Source organism: Salvelinus fontinalis, chromosome 34, assembly GCF_029448725.1.
Source record: "Salvelinus fontinalis isolate EN_2023a chromosome 34, ASM2944872v1, whole genome shotgun sequence".
NCBI classification, from domain to species: domain Eukaryota; kingdom Metazoa; phylum Chordata; class Actinopteri; order Salmoniformes; family Salmonidae; genus Salvelinus; species Salvelinus fontinalis.
In genome coordinates, this window is record NC_074698.1 from 14,774,307 (window position 1) to 14,796,482 (window position 22,176).

Consider the following 22,176-nt stretch of genomic DNA (forward strand, 5'->3'; position numbering starts at 1 on the left):
GAGGCAAAGATGAACGGCGCAAAGTACAGAGAGATTCTTAATGAAAACCTGCTCCAGAGTGCTCAGGACTTCAGACTGGGGCAAAGGTTCACCTTCCAACAGGACAACGACCTAAGCACACAGCCAAGACAACGCAGGAGTGGCTTCGGGACAGGTCTCTGAATGTCCTTGAGTGGCCCAGCCAGAGCCCGGACTTGAACCCGATCTAACATCTCTGGAAAGACCTGAAAATAGCTGTGCAGCAATGCTCCCCATCCAACCTGACAGAGCTTGGGAGGATCTGCAGAGAAGAATGTGAGAAACTCCCCAAATACGGGTGTGCCAAGCTTGTAGCTTCATACCCAAGAAGACTCGAGGCTGTAATTGCTGCCAAAGGTGCTTCAGCAAAGTACTGAGTAAAGGGTCTGAATACTTATGTAAATGTGATATTTCAGTTTTTTTTTTAAATATAAATTAGCAAACATTCCTAAAAAACAGTTTTTGCTTTGTTATTATGGGGTATTGTGTGTAGATTGATGAGGGGGGGGGGAAACTATAGAATACATTTTAGATTAAGGCTGTAAAGTCAAGGGGTCTGAATACTTTCCAAAGGCACTATATTAGTAATACTCTGAGGAATGCCTTTTTAGCCTGGAGGTTGTTTTGTCTGTCCTAAATGGAGACAGCCAACTGGTCTCTAAATGAAGGTGAGCTGACACACACCACATTGAATAGTAACGTCTCTTCCCTTCCGTTCCCCTTGATCTCTGCAAAGAACATTGCCTCATATATTGATGCTATCTGAATATGCAAACAAGATGGTATTGTTGATCTTTTTCTCTGTATTCCATGGCAAGAACAACCACAGATCTAGCTAGTCTAATTACATTCAAATAAAACCAATTGACTGCAGTTTATGTAACGGTGGGGGTGGAAAGGTCAAATAAAATGGCTGTGCTGTTCTTGGAAAAACAGATGTATTATGAACATGCTTTGAGTTAAGTTGGATTAGGTTTTGCAATAGCTTGGTTCAGTCTTGTTTCCTTTGTCTGCTTTTAATGAACATGTAGTCATGCTAGGGCCAACCGCCCATCCCACCCACTCTGGCTGTCAGTCATGTTGTTTACATGTTGTTGCGCTTAGAAGCCCTCATCTGTCCTGGTCATGCTCTAGTCCTTTGCTGCTTGATTATACAGTATATATGTTCAGTTCACGCACCAGTCACCCCTCTACCAGCGTCTACCCATCTAACTCTGCCCTTGACTCATGTCCCTCTTTCTTCTGTCAGTGGACCGTATCGTGGGTCTGGACCAGGTAGCAGGGATGAACGAGACGGCCTTCGGCGCAGCCTATAAGACCAAGAAAGGCATGTTCCGTACGGTGGGCCAGCTCTACAAGGAGTCTCTCACCAAGCTCATGGCCACGCTGAGGAACACCAACCCCAATTTTGTCCGCTGCATCATCCCCAACCACGAGAAGAGGGTGAGCAATGAGCAGCACACTAACCTCCCCCTTTCACTGACCACCAGTCCCTCCCCCCTCTGACCACTGTAGCCCAGACTACAGCCCCTCCACCACCCACCTGAACCCCTGCAGCCCAGACTACAGCCCCTCCACCACTCACCAGAACCCCTGCAGCCCAGACTACAGCCCCTCCACAACCATCCACCAGAACCCCTGCAGCCCAGACTACAGCCCCTCCACCACACACCAGAACCACTGTAGCCCAGACTACAGCCCTTCCACCACCCACCAGAACCACAGTAGCCCAGACTACAGCCCCTCCACCACCCACCAGAACCACGGTAGCCCAGACTACAGCCCCCACACTACCCACAAGAACCACGGTAGCCCAGACTACAGCCCCTCCACCACACACCAGAACCCCTGTAGCCCAGACTACAGCCCCTCCACCACACACCAGAACCACTGTAGCCCAGACTACAGCCCCTCCACCACCCACCAAAACCACTGTAGCCCAGACTACAGCCCCTCCACCACCCACCAGAACCACTGTAGCCCAGACTACAGCCCCTCCACCACCCACCAGAACCACTGTAGCCCAGACTACAGCCCCCACACTACCCACAAGAACCACTGTAGCCCAGACTACAGCCCCTCCACCACCCACCAGAACCACGGTAGCCCAGACTACAGCCCCCACACCACCCACCAGAACCCCTGGAGACACACTCTGCTACCAGGCCTCAGTGGGCCCTCTGCCTCCATATACAACAGCTCAGATTGAAGGCTGGAAATGAAACAATAGCAGAGTGGAGAGTTATGGGCTATGTGGGCCTGTTAAGTGTTCCCTAGTCTAAATCCCCTGGAATACATGAGACACGCTTGTTTCTGCAGCGCAACCACAAATGACTGTCATAAATGGATGGTATGGATGGAGAAGAGGATATAAACACCGGTTGTTTTGGTGTGAATGTATTCAAGGAGTTCGTCTAGTCCCTATGCAATCCTAATTGTAGAATGGCATTTTGCATAATATTACACAAATATATTTGAAGTAACATTGTTTCCCTATAAAACATTTTCTGGATGAAATTTTAAAAGCTGAATGAACAGTAACAGCATTTAGTTGCTATTAGTTTAGAATAATCTTCTTTACATGAAGTTTGGTACTGTACTGTACCTCTCCCAAACCTCTCATCTCAAAGCCCCTCCCTCCCTACAGGCTGGTAAGCTAGACCCCCACCTGGTTCTGGACCAGCTACGGTGTAATGGTGTTCTGGAGGGGATCCGTATCTGCAGACAGGGCTTCCCCAACCGTATCGTCTTCCAGGAGTTCAGACAGAGGTACTGTACTCACTGTACACGCACCTCATACAGCCTATATATTTATTTCAACCCAATTGATAAGTTCTTGTGTTTACTTTTGAGAGATAGATTATAGAGGACAAAGTGGCATTGCTTTCCCATTGCCCTGGGTGTTGTGCTTAGATTATCTCATGGAGCTGTTCTATTTCTGAACAGTGAGGCTCTGTAAGATCTGAGGCCTCTCACGTCTCTCCTCACACCCTGGTCCTAGTCAACATGGAGGTGTTGACCCAGGGCCTTTACACACTCATGTCCATTCTGTTGCCAGGTATGAGATCCTCACCCCCAATGCCATCCCCAAGGGCTTCATGGATGGCAAACAAGCCTGTGAGAGAATGGTGAGGATTTGTGTGTCACTATTTTACTGTGTTAATTGAATACTTGGGAGAGGCTCTTTGTCATTTTACAAGCTAGAGCACGGTAAGCATGTTAAATGAATATCCACTTCATAAACAACCATGACATGATTTTTCCTTAGTATTTATAGGGCATCACTTAAATTATACTGTTTATTATGATTTTGCCTTCCTTCCCTGGATTTAAATCTATGACCCATTTTCACTCCAGATCCGAGCCTTGGAGCTGGATCCCAACCTGTTCAGGATTGGTCAGAGTAAGGTGTTCTTCAGGGCTGGAGTGCTGGCTCACCTGGAGGAGGAGAGAGACCTGAAGATCACTGACATCATCATCTACTTCCAGTCTGTCTGCCGGGGATACCTGGCCCGCAAGTGAGTTCTCTATATGTAATGGCCTTACCTTTCCTCAATTCCTTCCTTTCGTGACCACTACAACACTTCTTAGGACAGAAAGATGCCACAGATATATGTTTCCTTTGACTTTCTTGGTCAGTATGTCTGACCATGTCTCCCCTCTCTCTCCTGACAGGGCGTTTGCTAAGAAGCAGCAGCAACTTAATTGTCTGAAGGTGCTTCAGAGGAACTGTTCTGCCTACCTGAAGCTGAAGCATTGGCAATGGTGGAGACTCTTTACCAAGGTGGGCATGTCTCCATTACAGTACACTATATCTACTGTGTATGGCTAATCTGTCTTTGTAACACCAGCATTGTCAAGTCTCTCTATATAGCTAAAAGTCTCTCTATATAGCTAAAAGTCTCTCTATATAGCTAGTCTCTCTATATAGCTAGTCATCTACTTTTGAATAGTGGCTGACCCCAGGTCTGTGTTTTGTCCCCCAGGTGAAGCCCCTGCTGCAGGTGACCAGGCAGGAGGAGGAGATGCAGGCCAAGGATGATGAGCTTGTCAAGGTGAAGGAGAAGCAGACCAAGGTGGAGGGAGAACTGGTGGAGATGGAGAGAAAGCACTCACAGGTCAGTGTCCAGTCCACACCAACTATAGTACATTCTAGAATGTAAAATGGTTATTTGACTGTTCCCATAGGATAACCCTTTGAATAACCCTTTTTGGTTCCAGGTAGAACCCCTTTGAGTTCCATGTAGAACCCTTTCCACAGAGGGATCTACCTGGAACCCAAAAGAGTTCTACCTGAAACCAAAAAGGGTTCTACCTGAAATCAAAAAGGGTTCTACCTGAAACCAAAAAGGGTTCTACCTACCTTTTGGAACATGTTTTTCTAAGAGTGTAGACCCTAAGGATCATCCCTTTATGAACTTCAATTCCGCATTGTACCATTCATTCCATCATGCCCATGTTTGCATTGTGTAGCTGATCGAGGAGAAGAACATCCTAGCGGAGCAGCTGCAGGCCGAGACGGAGCTGTTTGCCGAGGCTGAGGAGATGAGAGCCCGTCTGGCCGCTAAGAAACAGGAGCTGGAGGAGATTCTTCATGACCTGGAGTCTAGAGTGGAGGAGGAGGAGGAGAGGACCCAGGGCCTGCAAAGTGAGAAGAAGAAGATGCAGTCTCACATCCAGGTACTGATGAGACATGGAGACTGCAGAGTGGAAGCTTGAGAAGATTGAACATGGAAGTGGTTGCACGTGTTTTATATATTTTCTGTGGACCCAAAACATTTCTACCAGTTACCTTCTTAATAAATGCTGTGATTTTTCTTCTTCCAGGAGCTGGAAGAGCAGTTGGATGAGGAGGAGGCTGCCAGGCAGAAGCTGCAGCTGGAGAAGGTGACAGCCGAGGCCAAGATGAAGAAATTTGAGGAGGACATCTTGCTCCTGGAGGACCAGAACTCCAAGTTCCTGAAGGTGAGTGGAAATGAAAGGCAGTCTAGGGTTGAGAAATATTGGACCTTACTAACATTATGCTGCTCAACAACCTGACTCCTCTTTCCCCCTTCAGGAGAAGAAGCTCCTGGATGACCGTGTGAATGAGATGATGTCCCAGCTGACTGAGGAGGAGGAGAAGGCCAAGAACCTGGGCAAGACAAAGAACAAGCAGGAGGTGATGATGGTGGACCTGGAAGGTAGGTGTCCTCTTACCTACAAGGTCTCACTAATTATAGGTAGTGAGTCCAGACACTTTAACACCATCCGTCTCCTTCCCTTCTCCCTTCAGAGCGTTTGAAGAAGGAGGAGAAGACTCGTCAGGAGCTGGAGAAGGCCAAGAGGAAGCTGGATGGAGAGACCACAGACCTGCAGGACCAGATAGCTGAGCTGCAGGCCCAGATAGAGGAGCTCAGGGTGCAGCTGGCCAAGAAGGAGGAGGAGCTACAGGCTATACAGGCCAGGTCAGACAGACAGACACAGACACAGACACAGACACAGACACAGACAGTCAGTCAGTCAGTCAGTCAGTCAGTCAGTCAGTCAGTCAGTCGCTGGATGGATGGATGCCACCTGGAGATGTAGTTCAGCTGTCTTTTGCCATTGGAAGGTGTTTGACTGCGAGGAAGTCTGATTCTCTGACTGTCTTAGACTGAAGTAATTATCACATAGCTGTGTAGCGCCGTCATCAAATTCCCTCCTATTTTAATTGTCTCAACACCTGTCTTTTATATGCCATATTTAACAATGGTAGGTCTACAGTTTGCTAGACTTGCACCGGTAATCTTGTAATCTGACTATTAAAACCCGATGAGCATTTACCATTTTTATGCCCTCTCGTCATGATACGGTGCTGACTAGACCACCCAGCAGACCATTCAGCAGATCTCACTGGGTTGGAATGTGTAAATGTTGGTCCCACGTCTAGTCTGTGTTGATCACTGGCCATTAAAAACACTCTGCTCTTTCAGGACCAACTCACATACTCGATGATAGTGACAGAAACAAGGTATCTGTGTTTATTTCAGGATATATTGTCTGAATCTGCCACCCAGTGGAAAATACATGCATAGCAACTTAGTTCAACTGTCCTACCATAGGCCTGACTATTTGGGGTCCTTTGCACTTGTACGACAAGTTTTCATCCTAATAAAGAATTTAAAATGTGTGTGTGTCAGGGGAGACGAGGAGGTGACCCAGAAGAACAACGCCCTGAAGCAGGTACGGGAGCTACAGGCCCAGTTGGCAGAGCTGCAGGAAGACCTGGAATCAGAGAAGGTCTCTAGGAACAAGGCTGAGAAGCTCAAGAGAGATCTGAGTGAGGAGCTGGAGGCCTTAAAGACTGAGCTGGAGGACACCCTGGACACCACCGCAGCCCAGCAGGAGCTCAGGACCAAGCGTGAGCAGGAGGTGACAGAGCTGAAGAAGGCCATCGACGAGGAGACCAAGAACCACGAGGCTCAGATCCAGGAGATGAGACAGAGACACTCCACGGCCCTGGAGGAGCTGTCTGAGCAGCTAGAGCAGACCAAAAGGGTGGGTGGCTTCACAACAACCGCATGGTCATGTTTAGTCAGAGAAAATGTTTCACTTGGTTGAGGTAGTACTTCCTCTGTTTTAAATGTTTTGTGTTGTCTGAGCATGATTCCTATTGTAATATCTCTTGGTCTGTGTCCAGTTCAAGGTCAACCTGGAGAAGAACAAGCAGAGCACAGAGAGTGCCAACAAGGAGCTGGTCAGTGAGGTAAAGGGGCTGCAGCAGGCCAAGACGGAGTCAGAACACAAGAAGAAGAAGCTGGAGGCCCAGCTCCAGGAGTTCATGGCCCGGGTCACAGAGGGAGAGAAGGGCAAGGGAGAGTTGGCCGACCGCTCCCACAAACTACAGGTGAGAGAGGGCCATTTGCAGCACACACACACGTTATCCTCTGCTGGTGATGGTCTCTCAACTGTGCTGTTTGCTGTGTGTGCAGACGGAGCTGGATAATGTGTCTGCTCTGCTGGAAGATGCAGAGAGGAAGGGAATCAAGCTGGTTAAAGACACCACTGTCCTGGAGAGCGCTTTGCAGGACACACAGGTGAGCTAGACTGGACAACCTCTCAACGGAGAGGAATACATCATGTTTATCTTAAAGGCCCAGTGCAGACAAAATCTTGTTTTCCTGTCTTTTATATCATATTGTACAACAGCTGATGAAACTAACACTGAACAAATTTGATCAGTGTTATTTCCTGATAGTTGCATAAATTGTATTTTCAACCAGCAAGTCCTTCTAAATCAGCAGGTTTGCATGCGTGGGAGTTTCGGCTTTCCATGGTGACATCGCCATGCGGTAAACTGATTGATAGACCAATAATAAAGGGAGATCCAAACCTATCTGCCAATAGCATCTAGTTTTCAGTTTCCCCCTCCCCACTCCCAGACAGTCCTAGTGAAATTGTTGCTTGAAATTATTTTTTTTGCTAAAAGCTATTTTTGCCCATTTTAATGGAAATCTATTACAATAAAGTACTTAACTGTTACCTAAAAATGATTTGATATAAAAATGGCTGTATTGGGCATTTTACATTAAGAGGAGGTGGCATTCTGTTTCCATGTCAATGTCTCATCTTTGGGATATGGGATGGTATCTGTGCCTCTCTCTGTCTGTGTGTGTAGGAGCTTCTCCAGGAAGAGACGCGTCAGAAGCTGAACATGAGCAGTCATATCCGCCAGCTGGAGGAGGAGAAGAGCACCCTGCAGGAGCAGCAGGAGGAGGATGAGGTGGCGTGCAGAAACCTGGAGAAACAGCTGTGCACACTGCAGGCCCAGGTCAGCACAGCGCCTTACAGCTTAATTGTATCTATTCAAATAATATTACACATTAACTGCAACACAGATGATATCACCATAACAAGCTACCACCTACTGTAGCCATCCTAAACTTTATGTATGTGTAGCTGGTTGAGACCAAGAAGAAGCTGGAGGATGACGTGGGGATGGTGGAGGGTCTGGAGGAGGTGAAGAGGAAGCTGCAGAAGGACATGGAGCTGGCCACCCTGAGACTGGAGGAGAAGGGCATCGCCTTTGAGAAGATGGAGAAGACCAAGACCCGCCTGCAGCAGGAGCTGGACGACCTCATGGTGGATCTGGACCACCAGAGAACCATCGTCTCCAACCTGGAGAAGAAACAGAAGAAGTTTGACCAGGTTTGACTGATCACTCTAAGCCATCCATAATGGTAGCTAAATTGGCTTGGTCTTAGAGCACAGTATGGAATGGTGTTGTGTGGATAGATGGTGGACATTTTCCCTCTGTAAGTCAGTTTTTACCCTGTGTTGTAGTTGCTGGCTGAGGAGAAGAACATCTCTGCACGCTACGCTGAGGAGAGGGACAAGGCTGAGGCAGAGGCCAGGGAGAAGGAGACCAAGTCCCTGTCTCTGGCCCGGGCTCTGGATGAGGCTCTGGAGGCCAAGGAGGAGTTTGAGAGACTCAACAAGCAGCTGAGGAGTGAGATGGAGGACCTGATGAGCTCCAAGGACGACGTGGGCAAGAACGTGAGTGTTGCACTGAATACCGGTGTTTTGTTCAGCTGAGGGCAGAACGGTTTGCTTCTGTTGTTTTCAGATGGACTGCTCTGCATCCTACAGAAATAAATTAGGTTAACCCTAAACTTTAAAAGCCAGTTAATTCCAAATAGCATCACCTCAAAGTATCTTCTCTACCACCGTCCAGGTCCATGAGTTGGAGAAGTCCAAGAGGACTCTGGATCAGCAGCTGGAGGAGATGAGGACTCAGCTGGAGGAGCTGGAGGACGAGCTGCAGGCCACGGAGGACGCCAAGCTGCGTCTGGAGGTCAACATGCAGGCTATGAAAGCCCAGTACGAGAGAGACCTGCAGGGGCGAGACGACCAGAACGACGAGAAGAAAAGGGCGCTTGTCAAACAGGTGCATAGAGGACACATCACTTCCATACAAACAAGAATTGTGTGAAAAAATTCCAGGAACAATATGTTGTCATACTCTCAGAGAATGTACACCACCCCCTTCCCCTCTGACCTGGTCTGTCCTGGTCTCCTCAGGTGCGTGAGATGGAGGCAGAGCTGGAGGATGAGAGGAAGCAGAGAGCCCTGGCCGTGGCTGCTAAGAAGAAGCTGGAGATGGACCTGATGGACATGGTGGGACAGATAGAGGGCGCCAACAAGTCCCGTGATGAGGCCATCAAGCAGCTACGCAAATTGCAGGTAATAAACTCACACCATCTGTAGAACAGACAAGACAAATAAAAATAAATTAAGAAATATTTTTTTTTATTTGGGTCAATAATGGGATTCGATCTCCACTTTCTCCCTCAGTCCCAGATGAAAGACTACCAGAGGGAGTTGGAGGACGCCCGGGCCTCTCGGGACGAGATATTCTCCCAATCCAAGGAGAACGAGAAGAAGCTGAAGAGCCTGGAGGCCGAGGTTCTCCAGCTGCATGAGGTACAGTGGGCTGTAGCATTGCTCCTGTCATAACCCTGTGTTTTGGTCTGCTATTTCCTGTAGTCTAGACTGGCTCGTCTTACTGTGAGAAATGGTGACCTGTGTTTGACCTCTGCCCTGTAGGACCTGGCGGCGTCAGAGAGGGCGCGGCGCCACGCAGAGCAGGAACGGGATGAGCTAGCGGACGAGATCTCCAACAGCACCTCGGGCAAGTCTGCCTTGATGGATGAGAAAAGGAGGCTGGAGGCTCGCATTGCTCAGCTGGAGGAAGAACTAGAGGAGGAACAGGGCAACATGGAGCTGCTCAATGACCGCTTCCGCAAGACCACCATGCAGGTATGAGCCAGGAGGAAATCTTTTCAGGTTGGAGACTTGATCATTGTAATCATATTACCCTTGTTCTTCTGACTTTTAGGGAACAATCCATTATTCAGCCCCTACCATAAAAAGTACTCTTATCTCTCTCACTTTCCCCTCATTCCCTGTTTTCCTCCCTCCACCTCTCTCTTCCCCCTCTCCTCCCCCAGGTGGACACTCTGACCCTGGAGCTTGTGGCAGAGCGCAGCATGGCCCAGAAGAGTGAGAATGCGCGCCAGCAGCTGGAGAGGCAGAACAAGGACTTGCGGGCCAAGCTGGGTGAGCTGGAGGGCTCCGTGAAGAGCCGGTTCAAGGCCTCCATCACCGCCCTGGAGGCCAAGATACTGCAGCTGGAGGAGCAGCTGGAGCAGGAGGCTAAGTGAGAAACACAGCAACTCTCTTATTACATCTCCATACCTTATTAGACAGGGTGAAATAGGAGACCAAGACTCAGGAGGAGTTCATGAGGGTTTTAGAACAAGCTCAGCCCGTTGGAAGAGAGGTTCTTGAATGTGACCTAAATGTTAATGTGATCAATGTAATGAGTCAAAAGCAATCTTAAGAGTTGTACTTGAAGATCTATGACTGACAGCCTTTGTTACAGTGCGGTTCCTGTGGTGCTCTAACTGTCCTATGACCTCATTCTTCTGTCCTCCTATCAGGGAGCGAGCAGCGGCCAATAAGCTTGTGAGACGGACAGAGAAGAAGCTGAAGGAGGTGTGCATGCAGGTGGAGGACGAGCGCCGCCATTCCGACCAGTACAAGGAACAGGTGAGGAGCTTGTCATGGATGTTTGGACGTTCCAGATCTTAAAGCTACAATATGTAACTTTTTGGGAGACTTAACCAAATGAAAATAGAAATTTGAGTTATAGATATTTAATTCTCATTGAAAACAAGTCTAAGAAGCGATAGATCTGTTCTATGTGCTCTATTTCAATGCTTTCCGTTCTTAAGTTTAGTTTTTGCGTCTTTTACTTTCGGTTTTGTACAACAGCTGAAAATATATAGATTTTTGGTTATGGATTCTCTACACAATGACTGCTTGTTTTCACACAAACAAAACTAATTCTGCATAGTGCATTTTTAAGATGTACACAGCTAAAGAAGGAATTCTATCCAATTCAGTACAACTTGCAAAGGTGGGACAGGATTGGATAGGTGTGAAGATTTAGGATTAGAGTCTTTCCTACAGTAGGTTATTTCCAGTAACCATTGGACCACAGGACTGCTGAGTATTGTAAGTATTAGTATTGACTGTTCATCATTGTTGATGTCTGTTGTGACTCCTTGCTGAGTCAGATGGAGAAGGCCAACTCTCGCATGAAGCAGCTGAAGAGGCAGCTTGAGGAGGCTGAGGAGGAGGCCACACGTGCCAACGCCTACCGCAGGAAGCTGCAGAGGGAGCTGGATGATGCCACTGAGGCCAGCGAAGGTCTCAGCCGTGAGGTCAACACACTCAAGAGCCGCCTCAGGTATTTAGAGCCCCACACACACACAAACTCTAAGATAATATTTTTCACACAAACAGTTGTGTATATTGGCCAAATTGTGGTCCTCATTACTAATACCTCTCCACCTCTCCTGGCTCCCTCTGTCCCCTGCAGGCGTGGAGGCCCCATCAGTTTCTCCTCCAGCCGCTCAGGCAGGCGTCAGCTGCAGGTGGAGGGAACATCGCTCGACCTCCTATCCGACGACGAGGTGGAAAACAAGCCCACGGACGCCAATGCCAACGAGACGCCAGCAGCTCCCCAACCAGAGTAGAAGCTCTCCCTCCAGCCCACACGCAGCATGGCCTCCGCCCCCACAACCCTTACCCCTGTCCTCCTAACCCCAGACACCAGCAGTGGACCCCACTACTCTGCCTTACCCCTCTATGGCAAGCTGCAGGGCCAAGCAAATCCATAATCTCCTCCATATGAATATACTGCACATCAAGCCTTGGATTCGTTTTTAACATCAATTGCCGATAAAAGTGCATTTAAATTGCATAGGAGTCTGAGTGTGCATAGGCACTCGAAAACAAATAACAGGAAAACAAATAATTATGTTAAGCTACTTCCCTGGAACAGGCATTAGAATCAAACAGCCCTCTATAGAATTTAACCACTGTCATTTCAGCTGGTTTACTGGCACACAGGTGGACGACTGCACACAAGTCGGTAAAAACATGTCTTTGATGATTGTACAAGATTGGACCAGGATATGTAAAACATAGCACAGCATAAGTGAGGGAATTCTTTTTAAATGGTAGCCTAAATGACAATCCCACTGAATCATCAAAACCACCACTGTCATAGAGATACTGCAATCCATTTAGTTTAGTATAAAAATAACTATGTAAATAACTATTTGGTAGCAGGTTTGTAGTAAATTAGATTGTACCACGCCATGTTGCCTCAGCATTCCCCCTATATATATGACCAGCAAAAGACCCTGTTAACTTGACCAATGTAACCTTGTCCAATAACCCACCATTTTATATTTGACATATCAGTCTACTTTAAGTGGTGTACGATAATGTGTGGAATTAGGTTTGTCAGACTTGGAGCAAAGGCCCTTTTTTTAGGAAGACAGCCCAAATGTGTGCTTGACATACTACAATATTGCTATGTATAATTCTGCCTATTCAGTTATGTTTTCTGTACCATGTACAAAATACTTAACTCAAAATGCATAAGGTTTCTTGGACATCTCGTGTCACCTTAATTTCAATGCATTACAAATGGCTGAATAATATCAGCATGATTTACAGAAGGATAATTCATGTTTATTGAAGTTTTATTGAGTGTTAGAGAGTTGGTTTTAATTCAGTGGTTCAGGGTAGAGCAATCGATCAATTTGAATATGCACACTTGTTGATGCCTTGATTGTTAAACATAAATTACAATTTTGTAAATTAGTAAATACATATGAGGCCTTTATTAATTTTAAACCATAACAAATTGTGGGGAAAAAAGGTTTATCTGTTTCTTTTGAAAGACACTTCTCAATAAAGACATGAGGGGGGAAAAGTGTATAGTGTTTGAACCAGTTTTATAGCTTTAGTGTCATATACCATAAGCACCTCTCCCATCGTGTTGGTGTGAACCAGTGTTATAACAGAATGATTTATGGAGCCTTGTCTGCCAGGCAGAAAGTAGGATTTCAATGGGTTCAAAGCTTTAACATCCTGAAGATTGTTATTATTAGTGGACTGGCTGTTGACGACCAGGTATTCATCATCTCCTTTTATTTCTTGTATTCCTGTATTTCTAGCCTTTTTTTGTTATTGTTGTAAAAGACCAATAAACATATCCATTATAGAAAAATATTTTGTATTTTTTGTGCAACACGTTGATGTCCTCTTAGTCTTTCCCACAGTAGTTGTGGGTCAAGACTGTCTTCCAAACTGATATGTGATGTATGGTCTATGTTACATTGCCATTCATTGTTCCATTACTTCATTGTATTTGTGGTTACATTACAACTCCGAGGGAGTGCGTAGATACACAATATTGTTGTAATATTAACTTTTTCCACTTTTTACCCAACATGAATGAATGATAGAGATTGCCTCTTATACAGTGCATTAGGAAAGTATTCACACCCCTTGACTTTTTCCACATTTTGTTACGTTACAGCCTTATTCAAAATGGATTAAAAAAATAAAACATCCTCATCGATCTACACACAATACCCCATAATGACAAAGTGAAGACAGGTTTTTAGACATTCTAGCAAATGTATACAAAATAAAAAACAGAAATACTTGTACATGATTTGGAAAGGTACACACCTGTCTATATAAGGTTCCGCAGTTGATAGTCCATGTCAGAACAAAAACCAAGCCATGAGGTCAAAGGAAATGTCCTCCATCGTTCCTAAATGGAAGAAGTTTGGAACCTCAAAGACTCCTAGAGCTGGCCGCCTGGCCAAACTGAGCAATCAGGTGAGAAGGGCTTTGGTCAGGGAGGTGAACAAGAACCTGATGGTCACTCTGACAGAGCTCCAGAGTTTCTCTGTGGAGATTAGAGAACCCTCCAGAAGGACAACCATCTCTGCAGCACTCCACCAATCGGGTCTTTATGGTAGAGTGGCCAGACGGAAGCCACTTCTCAGTAAAAGGCACATGACAGCAGGCTTGGAGTTTGCCAAAAGCCCCCTAAAGACTCTCAGATCATGAGAAACAAGATTCTCTGGTCTGATGAAACCAAGATTGAACTCTTTGGCCTGAATGCCAAGCGTCACATCTGGAGGAAACCTGGCATCATTTCTACGGTGAAGCATAGTGGTGACAGCATCATGCTGTGGGGATGTTTTTCAGCAGCAGGGACTGGTAGACTAGTCAGAATCGAGGGAAAGATGAACGGCACAAAGTACAGAGAGATGCTTGATGAAAACCAGCTCCAGAGCATTCAGGATCTCAGACTGGGGCGAAGGGGTCACCTTCCCACAGGACAACGACCATAAGCACACAGCCAAGACAACGCAGGGTTGGCTTGGGGACAAGTCTCTGAATGTCCTTGAGTGGCCCAGCCAGAGCCCGGACTAGAACCTGATTGAACATCTCTGGAGACCTGAAAATAGCTGTGCAGCGATGCTCCCCATCCAACCTGACAGAGCTTGAGAGGATCTGCAGAGAAGAATGGGAGAAACTCCCCAAATACAGGTGTGCTAAGCTTGTAGCGTCATACGCAAGAAGACTCGAGGCTGTAATCGCTGCCAAAGGTGCTTCAACAAAGTACTGAGTAAAGGGTCTGAATACTTATGTAAATGTGATAGTTCAGCTTTTTGTTTTCTTTATAAATTTGCAAAAAATTCAGAAAAACCTGTTTTTGCTGTCATGGGGTAGATTGATGAGAAGAAGAAAAAAACAATTTAATCCATTTTAGAATAAGGCTGTAACTTAACAAAATGTGGAAAAAGTCAAGAGATCTGAATACTTTCTGAATGCAATGCAGGTACATTTATTAACTACCATGTACAGTAAAGGAAAATTAATTGCACTAGGTCAGTGAGATGTTTAATATTTATACAATTGTAAACATACAGTAGATGGCCTAGAGTGGGTACATGCTTTGTGGTGTAGGCTGTTTCTTCTGGTGGTCTAGGGCAGCCTGATGTCCTGGTGGTCTAGGGCAGCCTGATGTCCTGGTGGTCTAGGGCAGCCTGATGTCCTGGTGGTCTAGGGCAGCCTGATGTCCTGGTGGTCTAGGGCAGCCTGGTGTCCTGGTGGTCTAGGGCAGCCTGGTGTCTTTGTGGTCTAGGGCAGCCTGATGTCCTGGTGGTCTAGGGCAGCCTGATGTCCTGGTGGTCTAGGGCAGCCTGGTGTCCTGGTGGTCTTGGGCAGCCTGGTGTCCTGGTGGTCTTGGGCAGCCTGGTGTCTTTGTGGTCTAGGGCAGCCTGATGTCCTGGTGTTCTAGGGCAGCCTTATGTCCTGGTGGTCTAGGGCAGCCTGATGTCCTGGTGGTCTAGGGCAGCCTGGTGTCTTGGTGGTCTAGGGCAGCCTGATGTCCTATTGGGCTAGGGCAGCCTGATGTCCTGGTGGTCTAGGGCAGCCTGATGTCCTGGTGGTCTAGGGCAGCCTGATGTCCTGGTGGTCTTGGGCAGCCTGGTGTCCTGGTGGTCTAGGGCAGCCTGGTGTCTTGGTGGTCTAGGGCAGCCTGATTTCCTGGTGGTCTAGGGCAGCCTGATGTCCTGGTGGTCTAGGATAGTCTGATGGTGGTGTAGGGCAGGTTGATGGTGGCCTAGGGCAGCTTGATGGTGGTCTAGGGCAGCTTGATTGTGGTCTAGGGCAGCTTGATTGTGGTCTAGGGTAGCCTGATGGTGGTCTAGGGTAGCCTGATGGTGGTCTAGGGCAGCCTGATGGTGGTCTAGGGCAGCCTGATGGTGGTCTAGGGCAGCCTGATGGTGGTCTAGGGCAGCTTGATGGTGGTCTAGGGCAGTTGATGGTGGTCTAGGGCAGTTGATGGTGGTGTTGGGCAGCCTAATTTGATTAATCTGATATTTCTTGGTGTGTGGTAGGTGCTACTCCAGGTGGTCCCTGAGAGCTGTGCCTCTCCCTGAGTTTAATGATGGGTTCTCCTGGTGCTTTTCCTGGTAGTGAGGTGCCTGGTCTCCTTCACCTGCTCCACTACAATGAGAAATGACAGGAAGATCTTACATGTATATACAATGTCTGGAAAATAACACATACAGAGGGATTACAGGTTAAAGGGATAACTCTTAATGTGTGGTCAATGAATCATCTTTCTAGCTTTGGTAAACACTTTCTTTTTTCTTGATGACTCATTGTCGTCATTGACTCCATTTGTGACATTCTTCTCAAATGTGTGGGCTAGAGCCTTACCTGCAGACATAGAACAGGATGTAGGCAGTCTGTGCAATCGCCCTCAGCACAGTGGCCTCATCTGTTCTCAAGACATGTGCGTCATCCAGGCAGAGCCACCCACTGCCACGGCTGTCCAAAACATCACTGATGTAGTGGCCTAGGGAACAAGGGAAACAGAATAGAGTGTACATTAAGCTTTCATAATTGTATGTGCGTGCCTGCATACCTGCGTGCATTTTACCTGTATACATGTTGTCTCCCAGATGTGAGATTACACTTGACAATTTGTAGATCTTGTCTGGCTGGTGTCTCTGTAAGGAAACACATTTAATAATAGGATTGTTATTTTGTCTACAGGATAGGGGTGCCTTCTATAACTGCCTTATCTTGATCCGCCCACTATCTCAACTGGATCTAATTATCTGTTATTTATTTTTCTCTCTCTCTCTCCCTCTCTCTCTCCTCACCACAGTGGCTGCCTGCTGCTTTTTCTCACTGTCAGCTGGTTTCTCTAGCTGGTCAGAGGAATTTGAAGCTGGTGGGGGTATATTAAATATAGTGTGAATACAAACCAGAAAGTGAAGTGGAAACGTATCCACAAATATACTCTTAACTTCAGCTTCCGACTTGCTTTCCTCAACAGTCCTGTTTCATGAGAGGGTGTTCTGCATGATGTCAGTAACACAATGTCCTACCTGGTCTATCAAGGGTGCCTTTTGGGGAGTTTGCAGGTGTGCTGTCCATGTTGTTTTTCCCCAGGGAGCTTGCCCTGTGTAAATTGATGGCATTGAAAGTAAATATCTAGTGTGTGAAAATCATGGTGTGTGTTGGCTATTCAGTGTGCAATGTCCCCAAACAGAGTGTAAACCAACCTGGCTCCATGCTGGACATTGGCTGTCTCCCCACATATGGCTGGGAGGGTGATTTCTGCAGGGATGGACATGGGATCATCCACCTTCTCTGGCTCCCAGTTGCCTGCAGTAAATCGCTTGATATGAAGCATTAGGACCCTGCTCAGAGAGAGAGAGAGAGAGACACACAGACAGAGAGACAGAGAGACAGAGAGACAGAGAGACAGAGAGACAGACAGAGGAATCAGTCTTGTACTCAAATCAATAACCCAGTTTGGTGAGTTAGATCAGGACTGTCAATTGTAATCTGAGATGATGATGGGGGGACTCACCGTGGCAGCGTGAGGAAGTGCCTAGTCACAGATGCCATGCTGCCTGAGCACACCCTGCATGCACACTCTAACGCAGATGGCTAGGTGACAAAGCATAGCAATATAATTATGAACATTATGACATTAATGATAGTGTTCCTTGACATACTCACTAACTCTTGGTTGAAGCTAAGTGCTGACCTTAAAGTAGAGGTCCAGGCTGTGTGTCAGGTAATGGCTCAGGCTCAGTGACAAGTGATTGTAATCCTCCTGACCATACACTATAACTCCACAGCTTCAGAAGTACGGAGAGAAATGCATCAGCTCTCCAACACAAACCTTTTGATCCCTCTACACACTAACTATCTTAATGCTTTACCTCTGTATCCTGCATGTTATGCTGACATTAAACCTCCTCACAAATGTGATGAAGACATCAAGGTACACCGTATACAAATGACAGCTGTTACCTGGTGCAGGTACGGGAAGTCTTCAGCTTGAATTCTAACTGCTTCACGGGGCAGGTGTACGGCTCTGGTGAGCCCTTTAATGCCATACCCTCCGCCTTCAGCTGAAAGAGGAGGAGCAACACACATTCATGGGCATCCTAAGGGAAGAATGGGAAAGAAACAGAAAATACATCAACAACTACAACTGAAACAGAGCTGAGCAATAAGACTTTCACGTGTCCCAGGTTTATTGTTATGTGAGTATTTTAGCATATAATATCTTACCTGTTCATCGTCGTCCTCATAGTCCTCATTGAAAACGGAGAGACAGCGCTTGACTGTTTGAAGGATTTTCTTCTTTTCCTTTGTCTTAGCATTGACAGTGCCTCCAGAAAGCCTTGCCTGATGTAACTCGGCAAAGCAGCTGTGGAGGGAGACAAAGAGCATGCATTCAGGTTTCACTCTCTCACTTTGGCCACAGAGTAGCTCTGTGCTTCTACTTTAGCCTCTGATCAAATATGATTCAACTGATTCCTGATTGTGACAGAAAATCATCTTTGGTGTTAATCAGAAGCTGAGTTGGGTGTGGTTTTATCTTAAAAATCATGAGGCACTAAGAGTGTACGAAAGACAGTATACATACATACATACATACATACATACATACATACATACATACATACATACATACATACAGTATACTGAACAAAAATATAAATGCAACATGTGAAGTGTTGGTCCCATGTTTCATGAGCTGAAATAAAAGATCCCATACATTTTCCATATGCACAAAAAGCTTATTCCTCTCAAATTTTGTGTACAAATCTGTTTACATACCTGTTAGTGAGCATTTATCCTTTGCCAAGATAATCCATCCACCTGACAGGTGGCATATCAAGAAGCTGATTAAACACCATGATCATTACACAGGTGCACCTTGTGCCGAGGACAATAAAAGGCCACTCTTAAATGTTCAATTTTGTTACACAACACAATACCACAGATGTCTCAGGTTTTGAGGGAGTGTGCAATTGGCATGCTGACAGCAGGAATGTCCACCAGAGCTGTTGCCAGAGAATTGGATGTTCAATTCTATACCATACGCCATCTCCAACATTGTTTTAGAGAATTTGGCAGTATGTCCAACCGGCCTCCCAACCGCAGACCACGTGTAACCACACAAGCCCAGGACCTCCACATCCAGCTTCTTCACCTGCGGCATCTTTTGAGGGGGTGCTGAGGAGTATTTCTGTCTGTAATAGAGCCCTTTTGTGGGGAAATGTCATTCTGATTGTCTGGGCCTAACTCCCCAGTGGGTGGGCCTATGCCCTCCCAGCCCCACCCATGGCCGCACCCTTGCTCAGTCGTGAAATCCATAGATTATGGCCTAATTAATTTTTTTCAATAGACTAATTTCCTTATATGAATTGTAACTGAGTAAAATCTTTGAAATTGTTGTGTTTATATTTGTAATGGCTTTCGTCGGTAGAAGGAGAGGAGGACCAAAGCGCAGCGTGGTGCGTATCCATCATTTATTAGAATACTTCTCAATATGAACAAAAACAATAAACAGACAAAAAAACAACGAAGCTACAGTCCCGAACTAGTGAACACAGAAAAACCAGAAACACACGAACAGGAACAGTCACCCACAAACCAACAGTGAAAACAGGCTACCTTAATATGGTTCCCAATCAGAGACAATGCAAAACACCTGCCTCTGATTGAGAACCATATCAGGCCAATTGACAAACCTCAACATAGAAACACATAACATAGACTGCCCACCCCAACTCACGCCCTGACCATACTAACTAAAGACAAAAACAAAGGAAAATAAAGGTCAGAACGTGACAATATTTTTGTTTAGTATACATTCAGTACATACATACATACATACATACATACATACATACATACTATACATACATACCACAGGAGGTTGATGGCACCTTAATTGGGGAGGACGGGTTCGTGGTAATGGCTGGAGCGGAATCAGTGGAATGCTATCAAATACATCAAACATATGGTTTCCATGTGTTTGATGCCATTCCATTTGCTCCGTTCTAGACATCATTACGAGCCGTCCTCCCCTCAAGCAGCCTCCACTGACACATACATTGAGGCGGGACTTGTGTACTGTAACTATAAGCGTCTAGGTGGGTGGGCCAGTGTGTGTACAGGTGGGACAGGAGGGTGAGAGCGAGGCTGTATACCATAGCAGTTTAGAGGAGGGGGAGGAACTCCAGATGTCCTGCTGTCTCAGGATGTCTCTGCAAAATGCTGGCAGCCCCAGCAGGCACTGCAGAGCAGAGTTCATGAAGCAGGTGTTGCCAATATTAGGCAACCTGTGGGAAAGAAGCCATCAGTTACACACTAATATCTGAACTGTGTACCAAAGGTAAACTAATGAATGGATTTGTAAGGCATGAACGCAAGATAACTCTGAGTACCACACAGAATTATTTAAAACAAAAAGCAGAGCTCAGAGATAAGAGTAAGTGTGTGTGTGTAGATGTGTGTGTGTTTTACCCGAGGAGCTTGGTGTTGTCTTCGCCCTCGCCTGTGCAGCTCTGCTCCCCCAGCTGGGTGCTACTCTTGCTGAACAGGTTGGGGAGGCGAGCCATGGCTTCCCGAGACCTGACCAATGGCCTGAAGGAAGAGAGACAGGTTACAGGCCTCAGTAGCAGTAGCTCAACACCAATCGGTCTGTTTGAACACTGTTTTAATGTACAGGCAGATATTCCTTACCATGTCATGGTGTGAGTGACCACTCTTATGTAGAGTCGAGTGAGATGAAGGTGGCTATTGTCTACAGTACTTACCTCTCCAATGAGACAGAGAAAGCCCTCAGGTCAATGGAGGCCTCTGCAGAGAGAGACCGAGAGACGGACAGCGGTAAGAGAGAAGCTTTGTCAAATATGAATTGAGAAAAATAGTACCAACAAATGGCACCCGTTTACAGACCTGCGATGCCAGCAAATCGGGGTACCATTCTCTTTGTCTGTGGAACAACTGCCCCCACCTCTTTGACCTCAGAGCTCATAAGATCTCTGTAAAGACACACAGACATATGCATTAGGTTAGCTATATTACATTGGCTTTTTCATTTCAATTCAATCGTGTTGGTTGGCGTGAAATTTGATATCAGGCTGCAGTACCTGGGAGTCTCACTGTCTTTGTTGGTCTCTCCATGGTGGTCCAGGGGGTTTGGAGAGGAGGACTGGGGGGCAGGGGAGGAGATGTGAGTTGTGGGGGAAGGGCAGGCAGGACTGGGGGGAGTGACAGAGGAGGATGACTGAGTTGAGACAGCCAGGGAAACAGAAGAAACACTAAAAGGGGAGGAGGTCTGTGATCCTTCCTCTGAAGAAGAAGAAGAAGAAGAAAAGATAGATGACATGTGGAGAGAGGAGAGGGAAGAGAGGCTGAAGAACTTGGAGAGAGTGGAAGGGGATCTGGCAGGGGATCCAGGGTGTGAGGGGGGTGAGGGAGATGGAGTGCCGATTGGTGTTCGGCCAGACAAGGGGTCGAGGGGCGTCAGAGATGTTGTAGACGGTTTCAAATGGAAAGAAGAGACAAAGGAAGAATCAAGTTGGTGGTGATCCTTTACGTTCTTCTTCTCCCGGTTTTTCCAAACTGACGCAGTTACCATGCTGGCATCCAATGACGTCAGTTTGGGTGGGATTGGGAACGGCGATGGACAGCGGCTCCCAATCCCGAAGCGAACTCTGCACTTCTTTTTCTGTTTGGAGAAACATTATATAGCTAATATAGTACATAACAATTCAAATTAAAAGATCTTTCTTGCTTCACAACAGAGCTTGTTATATTTGAACTAGCAGCAAAGGTCACACCCAAACCACATGATCTGACCATAAAATAAAGAACTTGTCGCCCAATCATATTGAATTCTGTATCATAGGCTAACAAATAGCAAAAATACATGTTTATAAAAATAAAACCATTGTAACCATACAGTTATACCCTCTGTCCCTAATCCTTCCATTTGGGACACAGAATAGACAATGAAACTGTCATGTTTTGTCTTTGATCTTCATGTCTTGTCCCTGTGCTTCCCTCTGCTGGTCTTATTAGGTTCTTTCCCTCTTTCTATTCCTCTCTCTTCTCCTCCCTTTTTCCCTCTCCCGCTCTCTCTCTCTATCGTTCCGTTCTTGCTCCCAGCTGGTTCTCATTCTCCTAACGACCTTATTTACTCTTTCACACCTGTCCCCTATTTTGCCCTCTGATTTGAGTCCCTATTTCTCCCTCTGTTTTCTGCTTCTGTCTTTGTCGGATTCTTGTTTGAGGTTAGCTGCTCTGTGTCCTTGTTTCGCCCTGTAGTGTTTTTGCATTTGTCAGAAGTTGCGTGTGAGCAGGTGTCTATGTCAGCTACGGTCTGTGCCTTCCTGAAGCGACCTGCAGTCGGTGGTCGCG

The 22,176-nt window shown here is 46.5% G+C and overlaps 2 protein-coding genes across 6 annotated transcripts in view; one reads left to right on the forward strand and one right to left on the reverse strand.

Annotated features, from left to right (window-relative positions):
* LOC129833244 (myosin-10-like) overlaps positions 1–13,129 on the forward strand; it is a 67,857-nt gene extending 54,728 nt beyond the window's left edge. For all 4 annotated transcript variants that reach the window (XM_055897686.1, XM_055897683.1, XM_055897684.1 and 1 more), the window contains 24 exons: positions 1,268–1,461; positions 2,666–2,787; positions 3,077–3,146; positions 3,376–3,536; positions 3,694–3,802; positions 4,005–4,136; positions 4,492–4,698; positions 4,846–4,983; positions 5,078–5,201; positions 5,294–5,465; positions 6,180–6,537; positions 6,680–6,886; positions 6,972–7,076; positions 7,658–7,810; positions 7,939–8,187; positions 8,323–8,535; positions 8,714–8,926; positions 9,061–9,222; positions 9,334–9,462; positions 9,586–9,798; positions 9,990–10,198; positions 10,482–10,590; positions 11,121–11,293; positions 11,426–13,129. In XM_055897686.1, coding sequence (XP_055753661.1) covers positions 1,268–1,461; positions 2,666–2,787; positions 3,077–3,146; positions 3,376–3,536; positions 3,694–3,802; positions 4,005–4,136; positions 4,492–4,698; positions 4,846–4,983; positions 5,078–5,201; positions 5,294–5,465; positions 6,180–6,537; positions 6,680–6,886; positions 6,972–7,076; positions 7,658–7,810; positions 7,939–8,187; positions 8,323–8,535; positions 8,714–8,926; positions 9,061–9,222; positions 9,334–9,462; positions 9,586–9,798; positions 9,990–10,198; positions 10,482–10,590; positions 11,121–11,293; positions 11,426–11,582 — 4,079 coding nt within the window. In that variant the 3' untranslated portion in view covers positions 11,583–13,129. The remainder of the gene's footprint in view (positions 1–1,267; positions 1,462–2,665; positions 2,788–3,076; positions 3,147–3,375; positions 3,537–3,693; positions 3,803–4,004; positions 4,137–4,491; positions 4,699–4,845; positions 4,984–5,077; positions 5,202–5,293; positions 5,466–6,179; positions 6,538–6,679; positions 6,887–6,971; positions 7,077–7,657; positions 7,811–7,938; positions 8,188–8,322; positions 8,536–8,713; positions 8,927–9,060; positions 9,223–9,333; positions 9,463–9,585; positions 9,799–9,989; positions 10,199–10,481; positions 10,591–11,120; positions 11,294–11,425) is intronic.
* On the reverse strand, positions 12,588–20,817 carry LOC129833245 (ubiquitin carboxyl-terminal hydrolase 37-like). 2 transcript variants are annotated; one of them, XM_055897687.1, is made up of 13 exons: positions 20,710–20,817; positions 20,568–20,610; positions 20,275–20,394; positions 19,959–20,090; positions 18,028–18,166; positions 17,764–17,900; positions 17,495–17,588; positions 17,315–17,394; positions 17,004–17,141; positions 16,827–16,900; positions 16,373–16,442; positions 16,150–16,288; positions 12,588–15,933 (listed from the first exon to the last, which is right to left on the reverse strand). In XM_055897687.1, exons 1-12 carry the CDS (start codon positions 20,813–20,815, stop codon positions 16,273–16,275), a joined length of 1,149 nt encoding a protein of 382 aa, XP_055753662.1. In that variant the 5' UTR covers positions 20,816–20,817; the 3' UTR covers positions 12,588–15,933; positions 16,150–16,272. The 2 variants fall into 2 exon arrangements, with proteins under 2 accessions (XP_055753662.1, XP_055753663.1); XM_055897688.1 differs by lacking the exons at positions 17,315–17,394; positions 17,495–17,588.
* Between the last annotated feature and the right edge of the window lie 1,359 nt (positions 20,818–22,176).

Bases quoted from the DNA above. Each gene is read 5' to 3' on its own strand.
- LOC129833245 (XM_055897687.1), bottom strand. From the start codon at position 20,815: ATGTCTGTGTGTCTTTACAGAGATCTTATGAGCTCTGAGGTCAAAGAG. The intron at 20,091-20,274 runs GTAAAACACACA...TCTTTCCCACAG, and splicing joins GACAACACCAAGCTCCTCGG to GTTGCCTAATATTGGCAACA. The intron at 17,901-18,027 runs GTAAGATATTAT...TTCTTCCCTTAG, and splicing joins ATGAGGACGACGATGAACAG to GATGCCCATGAATGTGTGTT.